The sequence below is a fragment of the Coregonus clupeaformis genome, chromosome 19 (genome assembly GCF_020615455.1).
Source record: "Coregonus clupeaformis isolate EN_2021a chromosome 19, ASM2061545v1, whole genome shotgun sequence".
Classification (NCBI taxonomy): Eukaryota; Metazoa; Chordata; class Actinopteri; order Salmoniformes; family Salmonidae; genus Coregonus; species Coregonus clupeaformis.
The window spans coordinates 3,877,634-3,894,247 of record NC_059210.1 but is presented as its reverse complement, the minus strand read 5'-3'; the positions used below and the strand labels follow the sequence as shown (position 1 = coordinate 3,894,247).

At 42.6% G+C, this 16,614-nt stretch overlaps 1 protein-coding gene across 2 annotated transcripts in view; it reads left to right on the top strand.

Moving 5' to 3' along the window:
* The first annotated feature begins 13,091 nt into the window (after positions 1 to 13,091).
* The window catches only part of LOC121531712 (nuclear transcription factor Y subunit beta), a 42,897-nt gene continuing 39,374 nt past the window's right edge, over positions 13,092 to 16,614 (top strand). The window contains exons 1-2 of one of the 2 annotated variants that reach the window (XM_041837102.2): positions 13,092 to 13,245; positions 15,359 to 15,503. In XM_041837102.2, coding sequence (XP_041693036.1) covers positions 15,501 to 15,503 — 3 coding nt within the window. In that variant the 5' untranslated portion in view covers positions 13,092 to 13,245; positions 15,359 to 15,500. Of the gene's footprint in view, positions 13,246 to 15,184; positions 15,504 to 16,614 lie in introns of those variants that run through there. The other variant, XM_041837101.1, reaches the window with a different exon arrangement.

The following is a 16,614-nucleotide window of genomic DNA, read 5'->3' as shown; positions in this document are numbered from 1 at the left end:
CAACACAATGCCACAGATTGGAGCATGCAATTGTCATGCTGACTGCAGGAATGTCCAACAGAGCTGTTGCCAGAGAATTTAATGTTAATTTCACTACCAAAAGGCGCATCCAACGTCGCTTTAGACTATTTGGCAGTACATCCAACCAGTCTCACAACTGCAGACCATGTGTAACCATGCCAGCCCAGAACCTCCAAATCTGTCTTTTTCACCTGTGGGATTGTCCGTGGGGGGCGGCAATTGATTGATTTCCTTCTATGAACTGTAACTCAGTAAAATCTTTGAAATTGTTGCATGTTGCACTTATATTTTTGTTCAGTATATAAGGGCAAGGTCAGAGATGGGCAACTCTAGTCATCTGGGGCCTGATTGGGGATACACTTTTGCCCCAGCCCCTGCTAACACACCTCCAATAATCAACTAATATAATGGTCTTCAGTTTAGAATGCAAACACAGAAAGACAGTCGTGAAGAGGGCATGACAATGCCTATTCCCCCTCAGGAGACTGAAAAGATTTGGCATGGGTCCCCAGATCCTCAAAAAGTTCTACAGCTGCACCATCGAGAGCATCCTGACTGGTTGCATCACCGCCTGGTATGGCAACCGTTCGGCATCCGACTGTAAGGCTCTACTGAGGGTAGTGCGTACAGTCCAGTACATCACTGGGGCCAAGCTTCCTGCCATCCAGGACATCTATACCAGGCGGTGTCAGAGAAAGGCCCAAAAAATTGTTAAAGACTCCAGTCACCCAAGTCATAGTCTGTTCTCTCTGCTACCGCACGGCAAGCGGTACCGGAGCGCCAAGTCTAGGTCCAAAAGGCTCCTTAACAGCTTCTACCCCCAAGCCATAAGACTGCTGAATTATTAATCAAAATGCCACCAGGACTATTTGCATTGACACCCCAACCCCACTTTGTTTTTACACTGCTGCTACTCGCTGTTTATTATCTATGCATAGTCACTTTACCTCTACCTACATGTACAAATTACTTCAATTACTTCGACTAACCTGTATCCCCGCACATTGACTCATTACCGGTACCCCCTGTATATAGCCTTGTTATTGTTATTTTATTGTTACTATTTTTACTTTAGTTTATTTAGTAAATATTTTCTTAACTCTATTTTCTTAAAACTGCATTGTTGGTTCAGCGCTTGTAAGTAAGCATTTCACGGTAAGGTCTACACCTGTTGTATTTGGCGCATGTGACAGGCAAAGACAATATTAACTGTACACTTGTACATTTGAGTTGCAATCTTAGTCCCCTTCCCTTCATAGTCAAATTGAATGATGATCTCTTGGATCGCAGCCAGCAAATTAATAATGATTGTGCTGCCAGGGATTTACAATACCTCACTGACATAACTACAGATATAAAACGAATCTCTGTCTGGTAAATGTATTATTATTATTACAGTTTTGGTCAAATGTCTGAGGGATGTTTCTCTTGGCTTTACTTACTCACAAATCCTCGACCATTGCTATTCAAACTTCAAGGATGGTTATAAGGCCCTCCCCCGCCCTCCTTTCAGCAAATCTGACCACGACTCCATTTTGCTTCTCCCTTCCTATAGGCAGAAACTCAAACAGGAAGTACCCGTGCTAAGGACTATTCAACGCTGGTCTGACCAATCGGAATCCACGCTTCAAGATTGTTTTGATCACGCGGACTGGGATATGTTCCGGGTAGCTTCCGAAAATAATTTAGACATATACACTGAAACGGTGACGGAGTTTATCAGGAAGTGTATAGGTGATGTTGCGCCCACTGTGACTATTAAAACCTACCCTAACCAGAAACCGTGGATAGACGACAGCATTCGCGCAAATCTGAAAGCGCGAACCACCACATTCAACCATGGCAAGGTGACTGGGAATATGGCAGAATACAAAAACAGTGTAGCTACTCACTCCGCAAGGCAATTAAACTGGCAAAACATCAGTATAGAGACAAAGTGGAGTCGCAATTCAACGGCTCAGACACGAGACGTATGTGGCAGGGTCTACAGACAATCACGGACTACAAAAAGGGCCGACACCGACATCTCGCTTCCAGACAAGCTAAACACCTTCTTCGCCCGCTTCAAGGATAACACAGTGCCACTGACGAGGCCCACTACCAAGGACTGTGGCCTCTCCTTCTCCATGGCCGACGTGATTAAGACATTTTAGCACGTTAACCCCCGCAAGGCTGCCCGCCCAGACGGCATCCCTAGTCGCGTCCTCAGAGAATGCGCAGACCAGCTGGCTGGTGTGTTCATGGACATATTCAATCTCTCCCTTTCCCAGTCTGCTGTTCCCACATGCTTCAAGATGGCCACCATTATTCCTGTACCCAAGAAATCAAAGGTAACTGAACTAAATGACTATCGCCCTGTAGCACTCACCTCTGTCATCATGAAGTGCTTTGAGAGACTAGTGTCGTAGTAAATATATATAATGTTATAGCTTGGTCTGACTAAAATCTTGTGCATGACCCATCTTGTGTTGGGCCTTTGGATTTAATACAATGCACAAAGACTTCTATCTTGTCGGCCTTATCAGCAGGTGGCTATGGACAACACCCACGCCATAGGTCTCTCAGTTCTCCCAACTCACAAGTTATTGCTCTGAGGACATACACACACACACCCCCACACACACACACACATACACACACACACACACACACACATCATCATTGTTAAACATACACACATACACACACACACACATACACACACATACACACATACACACACACACACACACATACACACACGCACACACACACACACACACATCATCATTGTTAAGCACACACACACAAAAAACCCCCCTTCTCTTAGGCTGAACATCTGAAGACAGAGAACCCGACTCAGAGCCAATGCAATGGAAGTGACCTCGACCAACTCATCAGGACCAATCAGAAGATCAGAACTACTAGAATCAACCTACTTTATTTTATTGTATAAAATGTCAGCACACAATGTTTAGGGGCTCGCTCTCTCAGATATCTCCCTACGAGGTTGACGAACGGGTCCGTGCACGCTATTTACAGATATCTTTACCTCTGAATAAACTGCCTCATATTATACAATTATCCACCTTGTCCAAAAGTCTCTACTTGGTCTCCGTTCTCCAGTAAACTTGTTTTATCAACAAAACTTGGTAGCAGAGGATGGTTTTCTAACTCTGAATTCGGTCCATAAAAGTTGATAGAGACAGGAGACAAGTAAGAGACGGATCTGAAAGGACGGGTGACCTGTCCGCAGGAGCAGCCGGGAATCCAGCTCGCCTCAGGAAACTGATCTAGACGGCCGTCAATACAAAGGTAAGCAGAACCTGTTAAAACAAAATCTGCATATTGTATTGTAGGATAAACTAAATTATGATCAGTAAGTACTGGGCGTGAGTATGGATTACTGTAAAATTTATAACATATCTATTATGACTCAAAAGGCACATATGTAAAGATATCTGAATTCGTGTGTTGCTTAGGTTTTTACTGTTGAAATGTGACTCTAAGAGAAGAAGTCTAGTTACAGTGGTTTTATTTTCTGTTGAAATGCGGCTTTCTAGTGAGGAGCCTATTACAGAGGTTTTGGTCCACAAGCGATGGACCCCTTTTATTTGATCCACAAGAGAAGGATCTGGTGACTTGATAAAAAGATTCAGATAGTCGGGTTGAGTTAATTCCGTGAGAATCCAAGTCCAGAAAAGGTTCTCCCGACTAGACGCCAGTTGAATGGTTTAAACGACTGGGAGTCTCCTTGAGGAGAATCAAAAAAATAAAAATAAAAATACAAGTTCAGATAGTCGGGCAATTGGTTGACGTGGCACTCAACTATATGTACTGTGAGGAACTTAAACTGAATTCGTGTGTTGATGCTGATATGTAATGAAAATGTAATTGTTGAAATGATAACCTGAATGTTGTGTAAGATTGGCCGTTTCATGAGACTAACTAGTGGATAACTTTTAAGAGGACCACCGAGTCCTATTTTGCCTGTTATGTAGCCGCTGCGCTAAAAGCTGACTTGAACTTTTTCCCTCTTGTGGTGTTGGTATTTTCATAATTCCTAAAATTAGATTGATAATTATTTTGGAAGCGCTCGAGTTTGTTAATATATTGTTCCAAAAGGGCGATTCTGATACCTTTTGGGAAAATATATAATAACTCGAATAACTGAAAAACAATAATAACTTTTGCTAAATAATTCCTAAAATTAAATTGATAATTATTTTGGGAGCGCTTGAGTTTGTTAATATATTGTTCCAAAAGGGCGGTTCTGATACCTTTTGGGAAAATATATAATAACTCGAATAACTGAAAAACAATAATAACTTTTGCTAAATAATTCCTAAAATTAAATTGATAATTATTTTGGGAGCGCTTGAGTTTGTTAATATATTGTTCCAAAAGGGCGGTTCTGATACCTTTTGGGAAAATATATAATAATTCGAATAATTGAAAAACAATAATACCTTTTGCAAAATAATTCCTAATAATAAAGTATTGAACATTTTTTGTGTACGAGGGTGGGACATCAGAGATAAATCTCAGTCAGCGCCAAGAATACATTGCTGGATTCGGCCAGTGACGGGCTAAGAGCACCAAGATAGTCTAAAAAAAACTGTATAACCATGGCAACCACTACCGTCCCAAAACTCAAGTTTAATGAATATCTAGATCAAAAAAATACAGGATAGAGCGGGAGTGGTGCCGAATGGTTTTTTAATTCGATCTAAAAGTTGGTGCGAGAGGAAAAGGCAAATCATCGATCTAAAAACAGACGGAAGAGTGACCTGAAAATCCTGGAGAAATCAACTATTCGTCTTGGCTCAGGAAACCTGATCAGAGCGCGCTCTTCTAAAAAGGTATGCAGAGCCTGTTAAAACGAAATCTTGCATATTGTATTATAGACCAATACCAAATTATGATCAGTAGTACTGAGCGTGAGTATGAATACTTGTTAAATAATTTTCCATCCTAATGAATTAAGGCATACATGAGATATCTGGTATTGTGTTTTATACTAAGGAATTAAGGAATAAGGAATAAGGAATAAGGAATAAAGATAAACGTATCCAGAATGTGTCGAACTACGGATTGACGCATTGGTGGATAAGATTTGACCCACAACTAGATTCCTAAAGGGACCCAGTTTGAACTGAGACCTTTTGCATAAATCCTATTAGGGGAGGTCCTACCCTATAGGTTGCGAGGAGGTAGAAGTTTAACTGTGGCAGAGTTCTAGACATTAGGTGGAGGGAGAGGTATGGTTTTGAGGGACGTCTGGACGCAGATAAACTCGAATCCATGCTTAAAACAGATACATAAGGTGTGTAAAGGAGAAATGAGCAGTGAGAGAGAAAGAGAGAGTTGCGAGGGGAGGGGCTGGAGAGAGCGAAAGTGTGGCTTTTGGAGCGAGGAAAGACTGGAGTTGGCTGGGAACACCACGGGGTGATTATTTGAGAGGTGCCTGTGGGTTTCTGACGAGGGATGAGATGGGTGAGAAAGTAGAGAATATTTACATTTGCATTTTTGGTGATTTGGCAGACGCTCTTGTCCAGAGCGACTTGCAGGAGCGATTGAGGGTTGAGTGCCTTGCTCGAGGGCACATCGGCAGATTTTTCGCCTGGTCGGCTCGGGGATTGGAACCGGCGACCTCTCGGTTCTTGGCGCGGCGCTACTGATCACTAAGCTGCCTGCCGCCCCATATGAGTTTAAGGTTGTGGCGTTGTTTGATCATGTGATAAGGTTTAATTTGTAATCGGACCATAACTAAAGTGGTTGTAGAAGTAATGTATAGGTAGGGGAGAGCCAATAGGGGGCTCCATTGAACTATTATGGTTTATTTGGCATTTCAATGGCATAAGGTGAAATCTGTATGCATGAGGGGAATTCGATTATGTATTATTATAGTATTATGGACACTCCGTAATAAATAAACTGAACCAAACAAGACGTTACTACAGCAATAGAGAATAGTTAATGTTGTCACGTTAGTTCTTAAACCCGATGATAGAGGAAAATGCAGAACGCTGTTAGAGTGTGTTTTATTTAGGCTACTAGGGTGTTTGAGACGGAAGGGCTGGCTAGACGGGGGGTGATGACGTGGCTGGATGTGCGACGTGAAAGTATTTACTTTGTGAGAATCGTAGATGGTGTGGAGTGACTGGCGATGTCCCTGGTTCGAACACAGGTAGGGACAGTAGACAAAGCTTTCGCAGTGGGGCTATATACCTAGATTACTATGTGGATGTGAAAGGTTGAATTAGATAGCTTAAATAGAAGTATTCTAGAAAAGTCTATGAAAATATGTTATAAGGTTACCATGCGCTCTCCCCGAAGGAGCAAGGGGAGGGTGAGAGACAGTACAGTTCAGATGGTAGGAACATTATTAAATGTATGCTAATCAACGATAGCAAGTATTTGTTTTATTAATTAGGGCATAATCAGAGAGAACAGTTAAATAAATTGAATAGCGAACTGAAATGGTTTAGCGGGAAAATATAAATGTTTGGTACATGTAGCAGAGTTAGGGTAATCAATTAAATAATAATTGTATACGCGAGGAATTTTGAGTGGTTTTATAGATTAGTTATGAGGAATTAGATTGATACAAACAATTATTGATGGGTTAAGACTGGGGATAACCAGGAGAAAGAGATTAGCTCATCTCGTTGGAATGTTGCCAAGGGCTAGGGGAGCAGTAGTGAAGTTAGGCCGTATTTAGGTCATGAAAGTTGTGAAGAAGATTATAATTTGGTAATAATATATTTGATTTGAACCATAAATAACAGAAGAGAGAGTGGAGGAATGGCAATTGGATAATGAAATACCAATATTAACTAAAGTGATTGTTTAGGTAGGTGGTAATATTGACACATGGCCAAATCATGTGTCAAAGAGGGGGATGGTTGGATTAAATATTAAATATATACGAAGGAGAGGACAAAATACTTTATTAAATATATACGAAGGAGAGGACAAAATACTTAAAAAAAAAAAAAAACATGTATGATAGTTTATTAACCACACCTGTATGTCAGAGGTTTTGTGCCCCACAGGTGAACTAAAGGAGAAGGTGACCCACTCTATCTAACCAGGAGACTGAATCAGGCCTGGCGGGAAGGGCCCTACCAAGTACTGCCTTTGCCAGCAGAATAGCTGAGAGATCCATCTGGGTGCATGTCACACACTGTACAAAACCAGCTACACCTGACGAACAAACACAGAGTTAGGAGAAAGATCCGATCACCACTATGGTTCGGGGGTTGCCTCCTTAACGAAGATTCCCTTACCCTGTCTGATCATCCCTGTGTGAGTTCGATAGAAGGTAAAGCAATGGGTTGGCCTCTGGCATCTGACATGTTCTCAGGGCAAGGGTGGGGATTCACAGGTCTCCCGACGGTAGGTAGCTGTCTGATTGTGGGGGCCATATTCCTAACACACACGGACCCTCCTGTTTCAGCCAGAAGTGGTAGTTAACCTAACACAAGTTGAAAAGGCATAGGAGACAGCTAGACGTAGGGAAAGGGGAAATTCTAGAGTAAACCTCTCTGAGGGAGGTAGTGAGACCGGGGCTGTGATAAAGATAGTGCAAAACTATGGACCTGGAGGAAGTAGTACAGGTGGAAACGGGGTATAGAAATCTTAACCTGTGGTTGGAATGGATTCAGTATACGGGGAAAAAAACTATGTCTAAAGAGGACTGTTTTGCCTGTAGGACAGCCAAACCAGGGATAACAACTACTCCGTTCCCCTTGACAGGCTTTAACTCTCTGTCAGGTTTTTCCTCCATGCAAGCCACCTGGGAATGTGGTGAAAGAGTCTTATGGTAACTTGCACTATCTGTTTCCCCCGATAACAAAGTCATCCCGACCTGGGTTGCCTCAGTTTGAAGTCACAGGGGATTCTTATTATTGTTTTTCTAGGACTAGTAAGGATAGGATACAGGGTAGGGCATCTTAGCTCCTGCTCCCACACAGAGAATGTCACACCTAAAGAGACCATGACTAAATCTCTCCTCTTTGTTGCAGCAAGAGGATTATAGGAGCCAAAACCAGGCCCGTGCTGACATCTGATGGATGTGTGGTGATAACTGATTGTGAACTCACCTACATACGCAAACAATCAAACGTGTCAGAGATTGGTGAGTTGTCACATAGAAAGTAGGACCTCCTCCCGGGATCCTTTGATGAAAGGATATATATTGATGGGATCCACAATCAGATCGCAGCTGGGTTTGAATCAAGTATTTTCTGGTGGTCAAACAATTAATAAAAATGTAGATTGGATAAATTATATTTAATATAACCAGCAAAAGATTTATTAACCACACTCGTGATGCAATAAAGGGATTAGCTGAGCAGACAGCGGCAACTAGCTTAATGACATGGCAGAATAGAATAGCTTTAGATATGCTTTTGGCTGAGCGGACGGGGTTTGTGTTCTGTTTGGATATATGTGCTGTACTTTCATCTCCAACAATATAGCACCGGACGGGCCCGTGACCAAAGCGCTTGAGTGACCATCACCACGCTGGCGAACGAACTGGTTGAGAACTCTGGTATTGATAGCTCCATAAACGGTTGGTTTGATAACGTATTTGGTAAATGGAAAACTATTGTTGTGACTATTCTGGGTGAAGTTATGGCCTCTATGGGTATACTTGTTCTTTGTGGATGTTGCCTTATTTCCTGGCTGAGTGACTGGTTTGGTGAGTACTCTTCTATGGTGGTTACTGGATTTCTGACCCTAGTAATTGTGTTTTTGCTGTTAATGTGTTGTGCTGCTTGCATCGTCCCCTGTCTCAGGAGGTCAGTGGTAGGAGTGGTGCAGGCGTCAGGTATGATGCTGTTGTTACCGGCCCAGGATGATGCAGGTGACTCTGCTACTGACTCTGAGACCAAGCTGGATGATCCATGTTTTGCCTAGTAAAATACATACACGCATTTATTTTCAGTTCTTGCTCATTTATTACCTTACGTTTTTACTAACCACTGTGATTGTTTATTCTTCCTGATGTGAAGGTAAAGGATTCCTGGGTGGCTGGTAGCCAACTCAGTACATGTTAGGTGTAGGGGAGGAATAGAGGGTTAAAATTATTATTTTTATTTTCTATTAACATTAAATGTTGTGATTTAATTTCCATATCCTGTTATTCTTAAGGGTGATTATACTCTGTTTAGAGTGACACCATAAAATTGTTGGGTTTTATTTTTTGGATCTGTATGTGATGAATAGCTTGGAAGGAATGCATTAATGAGGAGCACTATACTGATATGGATTGTTTCACATAACAGGCTGATAAGAACACTCTCTCTTTGTTGTCTGTGAAACTGTCCTTGAACATGGGTACATGGAGTACAGTTTTTGGGGGCTCGTCCTTTTGGGTGCTGACTGTTGTACTATTAATAAAAACGTCGATAGAATTAACTGCATACATTAATGTTAAAATTAGGCAATTGGACACAACAAGGTTTTGAGGCGGTGCATGGCCAGTTGGCTGCAACCTCTCTCATGGCTTTCCAAAATCGTATTGCTGTCGACATGCTCCTGGCTGAAAAAGGAGGAGTATGTGCTATGTTTGGTGAACAATGTTGTACCTTTATTCCCAACAATACAGCCACAGATGGCAGTTTGATAATTGCCCTGGAAGGGTTACGAACTCTTAATGGTAAGATGAAGAGCCACTCAGGGGTGGACACTTCAATGTGGGACTCTTGGATGGATGCGTTTGGTAAATATAAAACGCTTGTTTCTTCTATACTTGTATCCATCTCAATTTTGCTGCAATTCTAGTGCTTTGTGGATGCTGTTGCATTCCATGCATACGGACGCTGACAACCAGGATTATAACCACCGCTATTGATCCACATCCTGCAGATAACGGTCAGATGTTTCCTTTGCTTGCTATTGACGATGCTGACCAAGGATATCTGGATGATGAATAGCATTTAAGCTTTTGTCACGTCTCTTGTGAGACGTGAAGAGGGGGAATGTAAAACTTTATCTTTTGATAAAGTTTTCCCTATTTTGCCAATTGCAGCATTTAAGCTTTTTGTCACGTCTCTTGTGAGACGTGAAGAGGGGGGAATTAAAACTTTATCTTCTGATAAAGTTTTCCCTATTTTGCCAAATTGCAGCATTTCAGCTTTATGTCACGTCTCTTGTGAGACGTGAGGAGGGGGGAATCAAAACTTTATCTTCTGATAAAGTTTTCCCTATTTTGCCAATTACACTGTTAGCTTGTGTCACGTCTTAAGTTTTCCTTCTTTACTGTTACTTGGTCACGTCTCTGGGGAGACGTGAAGAGAGGGATTTGTCGTAGTAAATATATATAATGTTATAGCTTGGTCTGACTAAAATCTTGTGCATGACCCATCTTGTGTTGGGCCTTTGGATTTAATACAATGCACAAAGACTTCTATCTTGTCGGCCTTATCAGCAGGTGGCTATGGACAACACCCACGCCATAGGTCTCTCAGTTCTCCCAACTCACAAGTTATTGCTCTGAGGACATACACACACACACCCCCACACACACACACACATACACACACACACACACACACATCATCATTGTTAAACATACACACATACACACACACACACATACACACACATACACACATACACACACACACACACACACATACACACACGCACACACACACACACACACATCATCATTGTTAAGCACACACACACAAAAACCCCCTTCTCTTAGGCTGAACATCTGAAGACAGAGAACCCGACTCAGAGCCAATGCAATGGAAGTGACCTCGACCAACTCATCAGGACCAATCAGAAGATCAGAACTACTAGAATCAACCTACTTTATTTTATTGTATAAAATGTCAGCACACAATGTTTAGGGGCTCGCTCTCTCAGATATCTCCCTACGAGGTTGACGAACGGGTCCGTGCACGCTATTTACAGATATCTTTACCTCTGAATAAACTGCCTCATATTATACAATTATCCACCTTGTCCAAAAGTCTCTACTTGGTCTCCGTTCTCCAGTAAACTTGTTTTATCAACACTAGTCAAGGCATATCACCTCTATTTTACCTGTCACCCTAGATCCACTTCAATTTGCTTACCGCCCCAATAGATCCACAGACGATGCAATTGCCATCACACTGCCCTATCCCATCTGGACAAGAGGAATACCTATGTAAGAATGCTGTTCATTGACTATAGCTCAGCATTCAACACCATAGTACCCTTCAAGCTCATCATTAAGCTCGAGGCTCTGGGTCTGAACCCCGCCTTGTGCAACTGGGTCCTGGACTTCCTGACGGGCCAACCCCCAGGTGGTGAAGGTAGGAAACAACATCTCCACTTCGCTGATCCTCAACACTGGGGCACAAGGGTGTGTGCTCAGCCCCCTCCTGTACTTCCTGTTCACCCATGACTGCGTGGCCAAGCACGCCTCCAACTCAATCATCAAGTTTGCAGACGACACAACAGTAGTAGGCTTGATTACCAACAATGACGAGACCGCCTACAGGGAGGAGGTGAAGGCTTTGGGAGTGTGGTGCCAGGAAAATAACCTCTCACTCAACATCAACAAAACAAAGGAGATGATCGTGGACTTCAGGAAACAGCAGAGGGTGCACCCCCCTATCCACATCGACGGGACCGCAGTGGAGAAAGTGGAAAGCTTCAAGTTCCTTGGCGTACACATCACTGACAAACTGAAATGGTCCACCCACACAGACAGTGTGGTGAAGAAGGCGCAACAGAGCCTCTTCAACCTCAGGAGGCTGAATAAATGTGGCTTATCACCTAAAACCCTCACAAACTTTTACAGATGCACAATTGGGAACATCCTGTCATGCTGTATCTCCGCCTGGTACGGCAACTGCACCGGCCACAACCACAGGGCTCTCCAGAGGGTGGTGCGGTCTGCCGAACGCATTACCGGGGGCAAACTACCTGCCCTCCAAGACACATACAGCACCCGATGTCACAGGAAGGCCAAAAAGATCATCAAGGACATCAACCACCCGAGTCACTGCCTGTTCACCCCGCTATCACTAGAAGGTGAGGTCAATACAGGTGCATCAAAGCTGGGACCGAGAGAATGAAAAACAGCTTCTATCTCAAGGCCATCAGACTGTTAAATAGCCATCACTAGCACATTAGAGGCTGCTGCTGCCTATTTAAATCACTGGCCACTTTAAGAAATGGAACACTAGTCACTTTAATAATGTTTACATATCTTGCACTACTCATCTCATATGTATATACTCCATTCTATTCTATAATATTCTTCTGTATCTTAGTCCATGCCGCTCTGTCATTGCTTGTCCATATATGTATATATTCTTAAATCCCATTCCTTACTTTTTTTGTGTGTACTGGGTATATGTTGTGTAATTGTTAGATATTACTGCACTGTCGGAGCTAGAAGCATAAGCATTTCGCTACACCCGCTATAACATCTACTAAACACGTGTATGTGACAAATACATTTTGATTTGATTTGTACTGGCATACCCGTTAATGACCAAGATTAACCTAATGGTCATGGTATTGGCTACACCTTTACACATTTAAATCAGCCCAAGGCCAAGCCAATAAGTATCCCATATACTGTGTATTGCGTTGCAGTAAAGGAGTGGGTGGAGTAGGGAGTCACCAGTACTCTGTATTAAACCCATTGCCCAGCACAAGATACCCATTCACGTTTTGCAGACTCTATTGAGTATTTCCAAAAAAGTGTATTTCGTTTACAGGTATGCCAGTACGTCATTGTTTACATTGTGTCTTTGTTTACATTTATTTATTTGCCCCATGACTTCAGGGTGCTTATGGGTAATGTATTTTTTTGTTAACAAAATACAGGACAGATGTGTTGGGGATATTACTGATATGAAATACACCGTGTGTTGGTTTATATGTCTCATACAAGAAAAACATATATTTGTAAAACTGTATGCTATTTGAATGTGATTTATTGGAACATGACAATTCATATGCTGGAGAATATTACATTTTCTGTCATAACATGATTGCTTACACTAGATGGTGTATTTCACTGTTGAAGAGCATCACTGTGTGAAGGGAACTGTGTGTGTGTTTGAGCAATGCCATAGCTTTGAAGGAGCTTCAGCCATTCAGGGAGGAGGAAAACCGCTATGGACAGAATAAGCAGAGTAAAAGGACAACGATGGAGTATCTACTTCTCCAAAATCTATTTATTCTCTCACCTGTGTAATATGCTATGGTTTCACATTTTAGGTAAGTCACCTTTTTCTCTCTTAACATACTATCTTGGAACTTTACATATTTTCAACTTCAGACCAAATTTGTTTATATGCAAATTAGTTATGCAAAAAAAAGTCATTGATTCACTCACTGTCACTCAATTCCAGATAGACTCACTCTGAATATTCTGACAGTGTCTGCCATTTTCAGAGTTACCTAATGAATTGAATATCTCCCTCAAGTTGTTTGGCTATTGTGTGACTGCTAGTTTCCCTGTCTGACAAGGGACTTTGTAATAGCATGGGAAGACCCTGAGTATGTGGGAGAATGCCTAGCAAATTATACCATACAAGCATCAGATGTTATGTGTCCGACAGTCGTGCTGTCGCTATGACTCTCTTGTATGCTTGGCTGTCTTATATGCTCAAGTGTAAAGATACCATGTATCTAAGTCATTTATCTGTGTCTGTGCATCACAAGTGTGTTACATTACACACTAAGGCTACATTGCCTTATGAAGGTATTCATATCCCTTGACTTATTCCACATTTTGTTGTGTACAGCCTAAATTCAAAATCACCCATCTGCACACAATAGCCCATAATGAGAAAGTGAAAACATGTTATTAGCAAATTTATTGAAAATGAAATACAGAAATATCTCATTTACTGTATATATGTATTCACACCCGAGTCAAGACATGTTAGAATCACATTTGGCAGCGATTACAGCTGTGAGTCTTTCTGGGTAAGTCTCTAGGAGCTTCGCACCCATGGATTTTACATGAAGCTGGTTGAGAGAATGCCAAGAGTGTGCAAAGCTGTCATCAGGGCAAAGGGTGGCAATTTGAAGAATCTCAAATATATTTGTTTAACACGTTTTTGGTTACTACATGATTCCATATGTGTTACTTCATAGTTTTGATGTCTTCACTATTATTCTACAATGTAAAAATTTAAGAAAAACCCTTGAATGAGTAGGTGTGTCCAAACTTTTGACTGGTAGTGTATTTAAAGTGGTACTCAGTGATGTGTTGTGTTGGATTTGCCCCAAACATAACGCTTTGTATTCAGGACATCAACTTAATTTCTTTGCCACATGTTTTGCAGTTTTACTTTAGTGCCTTATTGCAAATAGGATGCATGTTTTGGAATATTTTTTATTCTGTACCAGCTTCCTTCTTTTCACTCTGTCATTTACGTTAGTTTTGTGGAGTAAACTACAATGTTGTTGATCCATCCTCAGTTTTCTCCTATCACAGCCATTAAACTCTGTAACTGTTTTAAAATTACCATTGGCCTCATGGTGAAATCCCTTAGTGGTTTCCTTCCTCTCCGGCAACTGAATTAGGATGGACGCCTGTGTCTTTGTCGTGACTGGCTGTATTGATACACCTTCCAAAGTGTAATTAATAACTTCACCATGCTCAAAGGGATATTCAATGTCGGCTTTTTTATTTTTTACCCATCTACCAATAGGTGCACTTCTTTGCGAGGCATTGAAAACCCTCACTGGTCTTTGTGGTTGAATCTGTGTTTGAAATTCACTGCCCAACTGAGGGACTGTGTGGGGTACAGAGATGAGGTAGCCATTCAAAAATCATGTTAAACACTATTATTGCACACAGAGTGAGTCCATGCAACTTATGTGACTTGTTAAGCACAATTTTACTCCAGAACTTATTTAGGCTTGCCATAACAAAGGGGTTGAAGACTTCTTGACTCAAGATATTTCAGCGTTCCTTTTTTTATTAATTAGTAAAAATGTCTAAAAATGTCATTCCACTTTGACATTATTGGGTATTGTGTGTAGGCCAGTGAAACGAAATCTCAATTTAATCCATTTAAAATACAAGCTGGAACAAAACAAAATGTAGAAAAAGTCAAGGGGTGTGAATACTTTCCGAAGGCACTTTTTACCACACCTTTTACACAGCAACAAGTGCATTTATTATTTTCTTATCTTGCCAGTAGTTCATGACTACTACCATTAGTGTTCACTGATAACATCAACATTAAGGATGATACATACAGTAACTGTCTGATTACCTCCTGCTGATTTTCTTCGACCCAGTTGTATCAACTTGTGAGTTCAGGTTGGCCCTTGTGTGTCATACTGTTCACAGTGTTATCTGCCCACTCTCTAGATGCAGGCCACAGTGCTGGGTCTCCTGGCTGCCTTAGCAGCGGTGGTCTTGGGCTGGGTACTGGAGGGAGATATGTTCCTCAGTCACGCTACTCTCCTCTGCTCAGCCAGTGTAACTACGGCCTTCATGGCTTCACTGCTGCATGGTAAGGACACCAAATAGCCCTGTCTACATGACCAAAAGTATGTGGACACCTGCTCGTCGAACATCTCATTCCAAAATCATGGGCATTAATATGGAGTTGGTCCCCCCTTTGCTGCTATAACAGCCTCCACTCTTCTGGGAAGGCTTTCAACTAGATGTTGGAACATTGCTGAGGGGACTTGCTTCCATTTAGCCACAAGAGCGTTAGTGAGGTCTGGCTCTGATGTTGGGTGATTAGGCCTGGCTCGCAGTCAGAGTTCCAATTCATCCCAAAGGTGTTCAATGGGGTTGCGGTCAGGGCACTGTGCAGGTCAGTGAAGTTCTTCCACACTGAGCTCGACAAACCATTTCTGTATGGACCTCGCTTTGTGCACAGGGGCATTGTCATGCTGAAACAGGAACACAAAGTTGGAAGCCCAGAATCGTCTAGAATTTCATTGTATGCAGTAGCATTAAGATTTCCCTTCACAGGAACTAAGGGGCCTAGCCCAAACCATGAGAAACAGCCTCCACCAAACTTTACAGTTGGCACTATGCATTGGGGCAGGCAGCGTTCTCCTGGCATCTGCCAAACCCAGATTAATCCGTCGGACTGCCAGATGTTGAAGCGTGGTTCATCACTCCAGAGAACGTGTTGCCACTGCTCCAGAGTCCAATAGCGGCGAGCTTTACAAGCTTCGGCCGTCTGTGCGGGGAGGTCCATGGCCACTTCGGTGGTCGCGGAGCGACACCTCTGGTTGTCTCTGACAACCATGAAAGAAGCAGACAGGACGTCGTTTTTGAACGCCCCCTTCTCTGACGACGGGCTCTTCGGAGTCGCCGTCAAAGAGGCGACAGAGAGGTTTTCAAGACTGGATGAAGAAAAGAAGCAGCTGGCCAGACACCTGCCATTGGCAGGGAGGTTAGGCCCTGCGCCCCAGTCCCAAAGACCGTCCACTTCCGCCGCCCAGAGTAGGCCATGGTCTACGGCGAGGTGGCGTATCCGGCGACAGTCGGCGGCTACAGGAGGCAGGAGAGCGGGCTCCGCCCCCCCAGCAGCCATGGTGGCCACAATGGTGCAGCCGGCGAGGGAGGTCGTAAGGACGCCGACCTGGCAACCTAAGGGGGGCCAC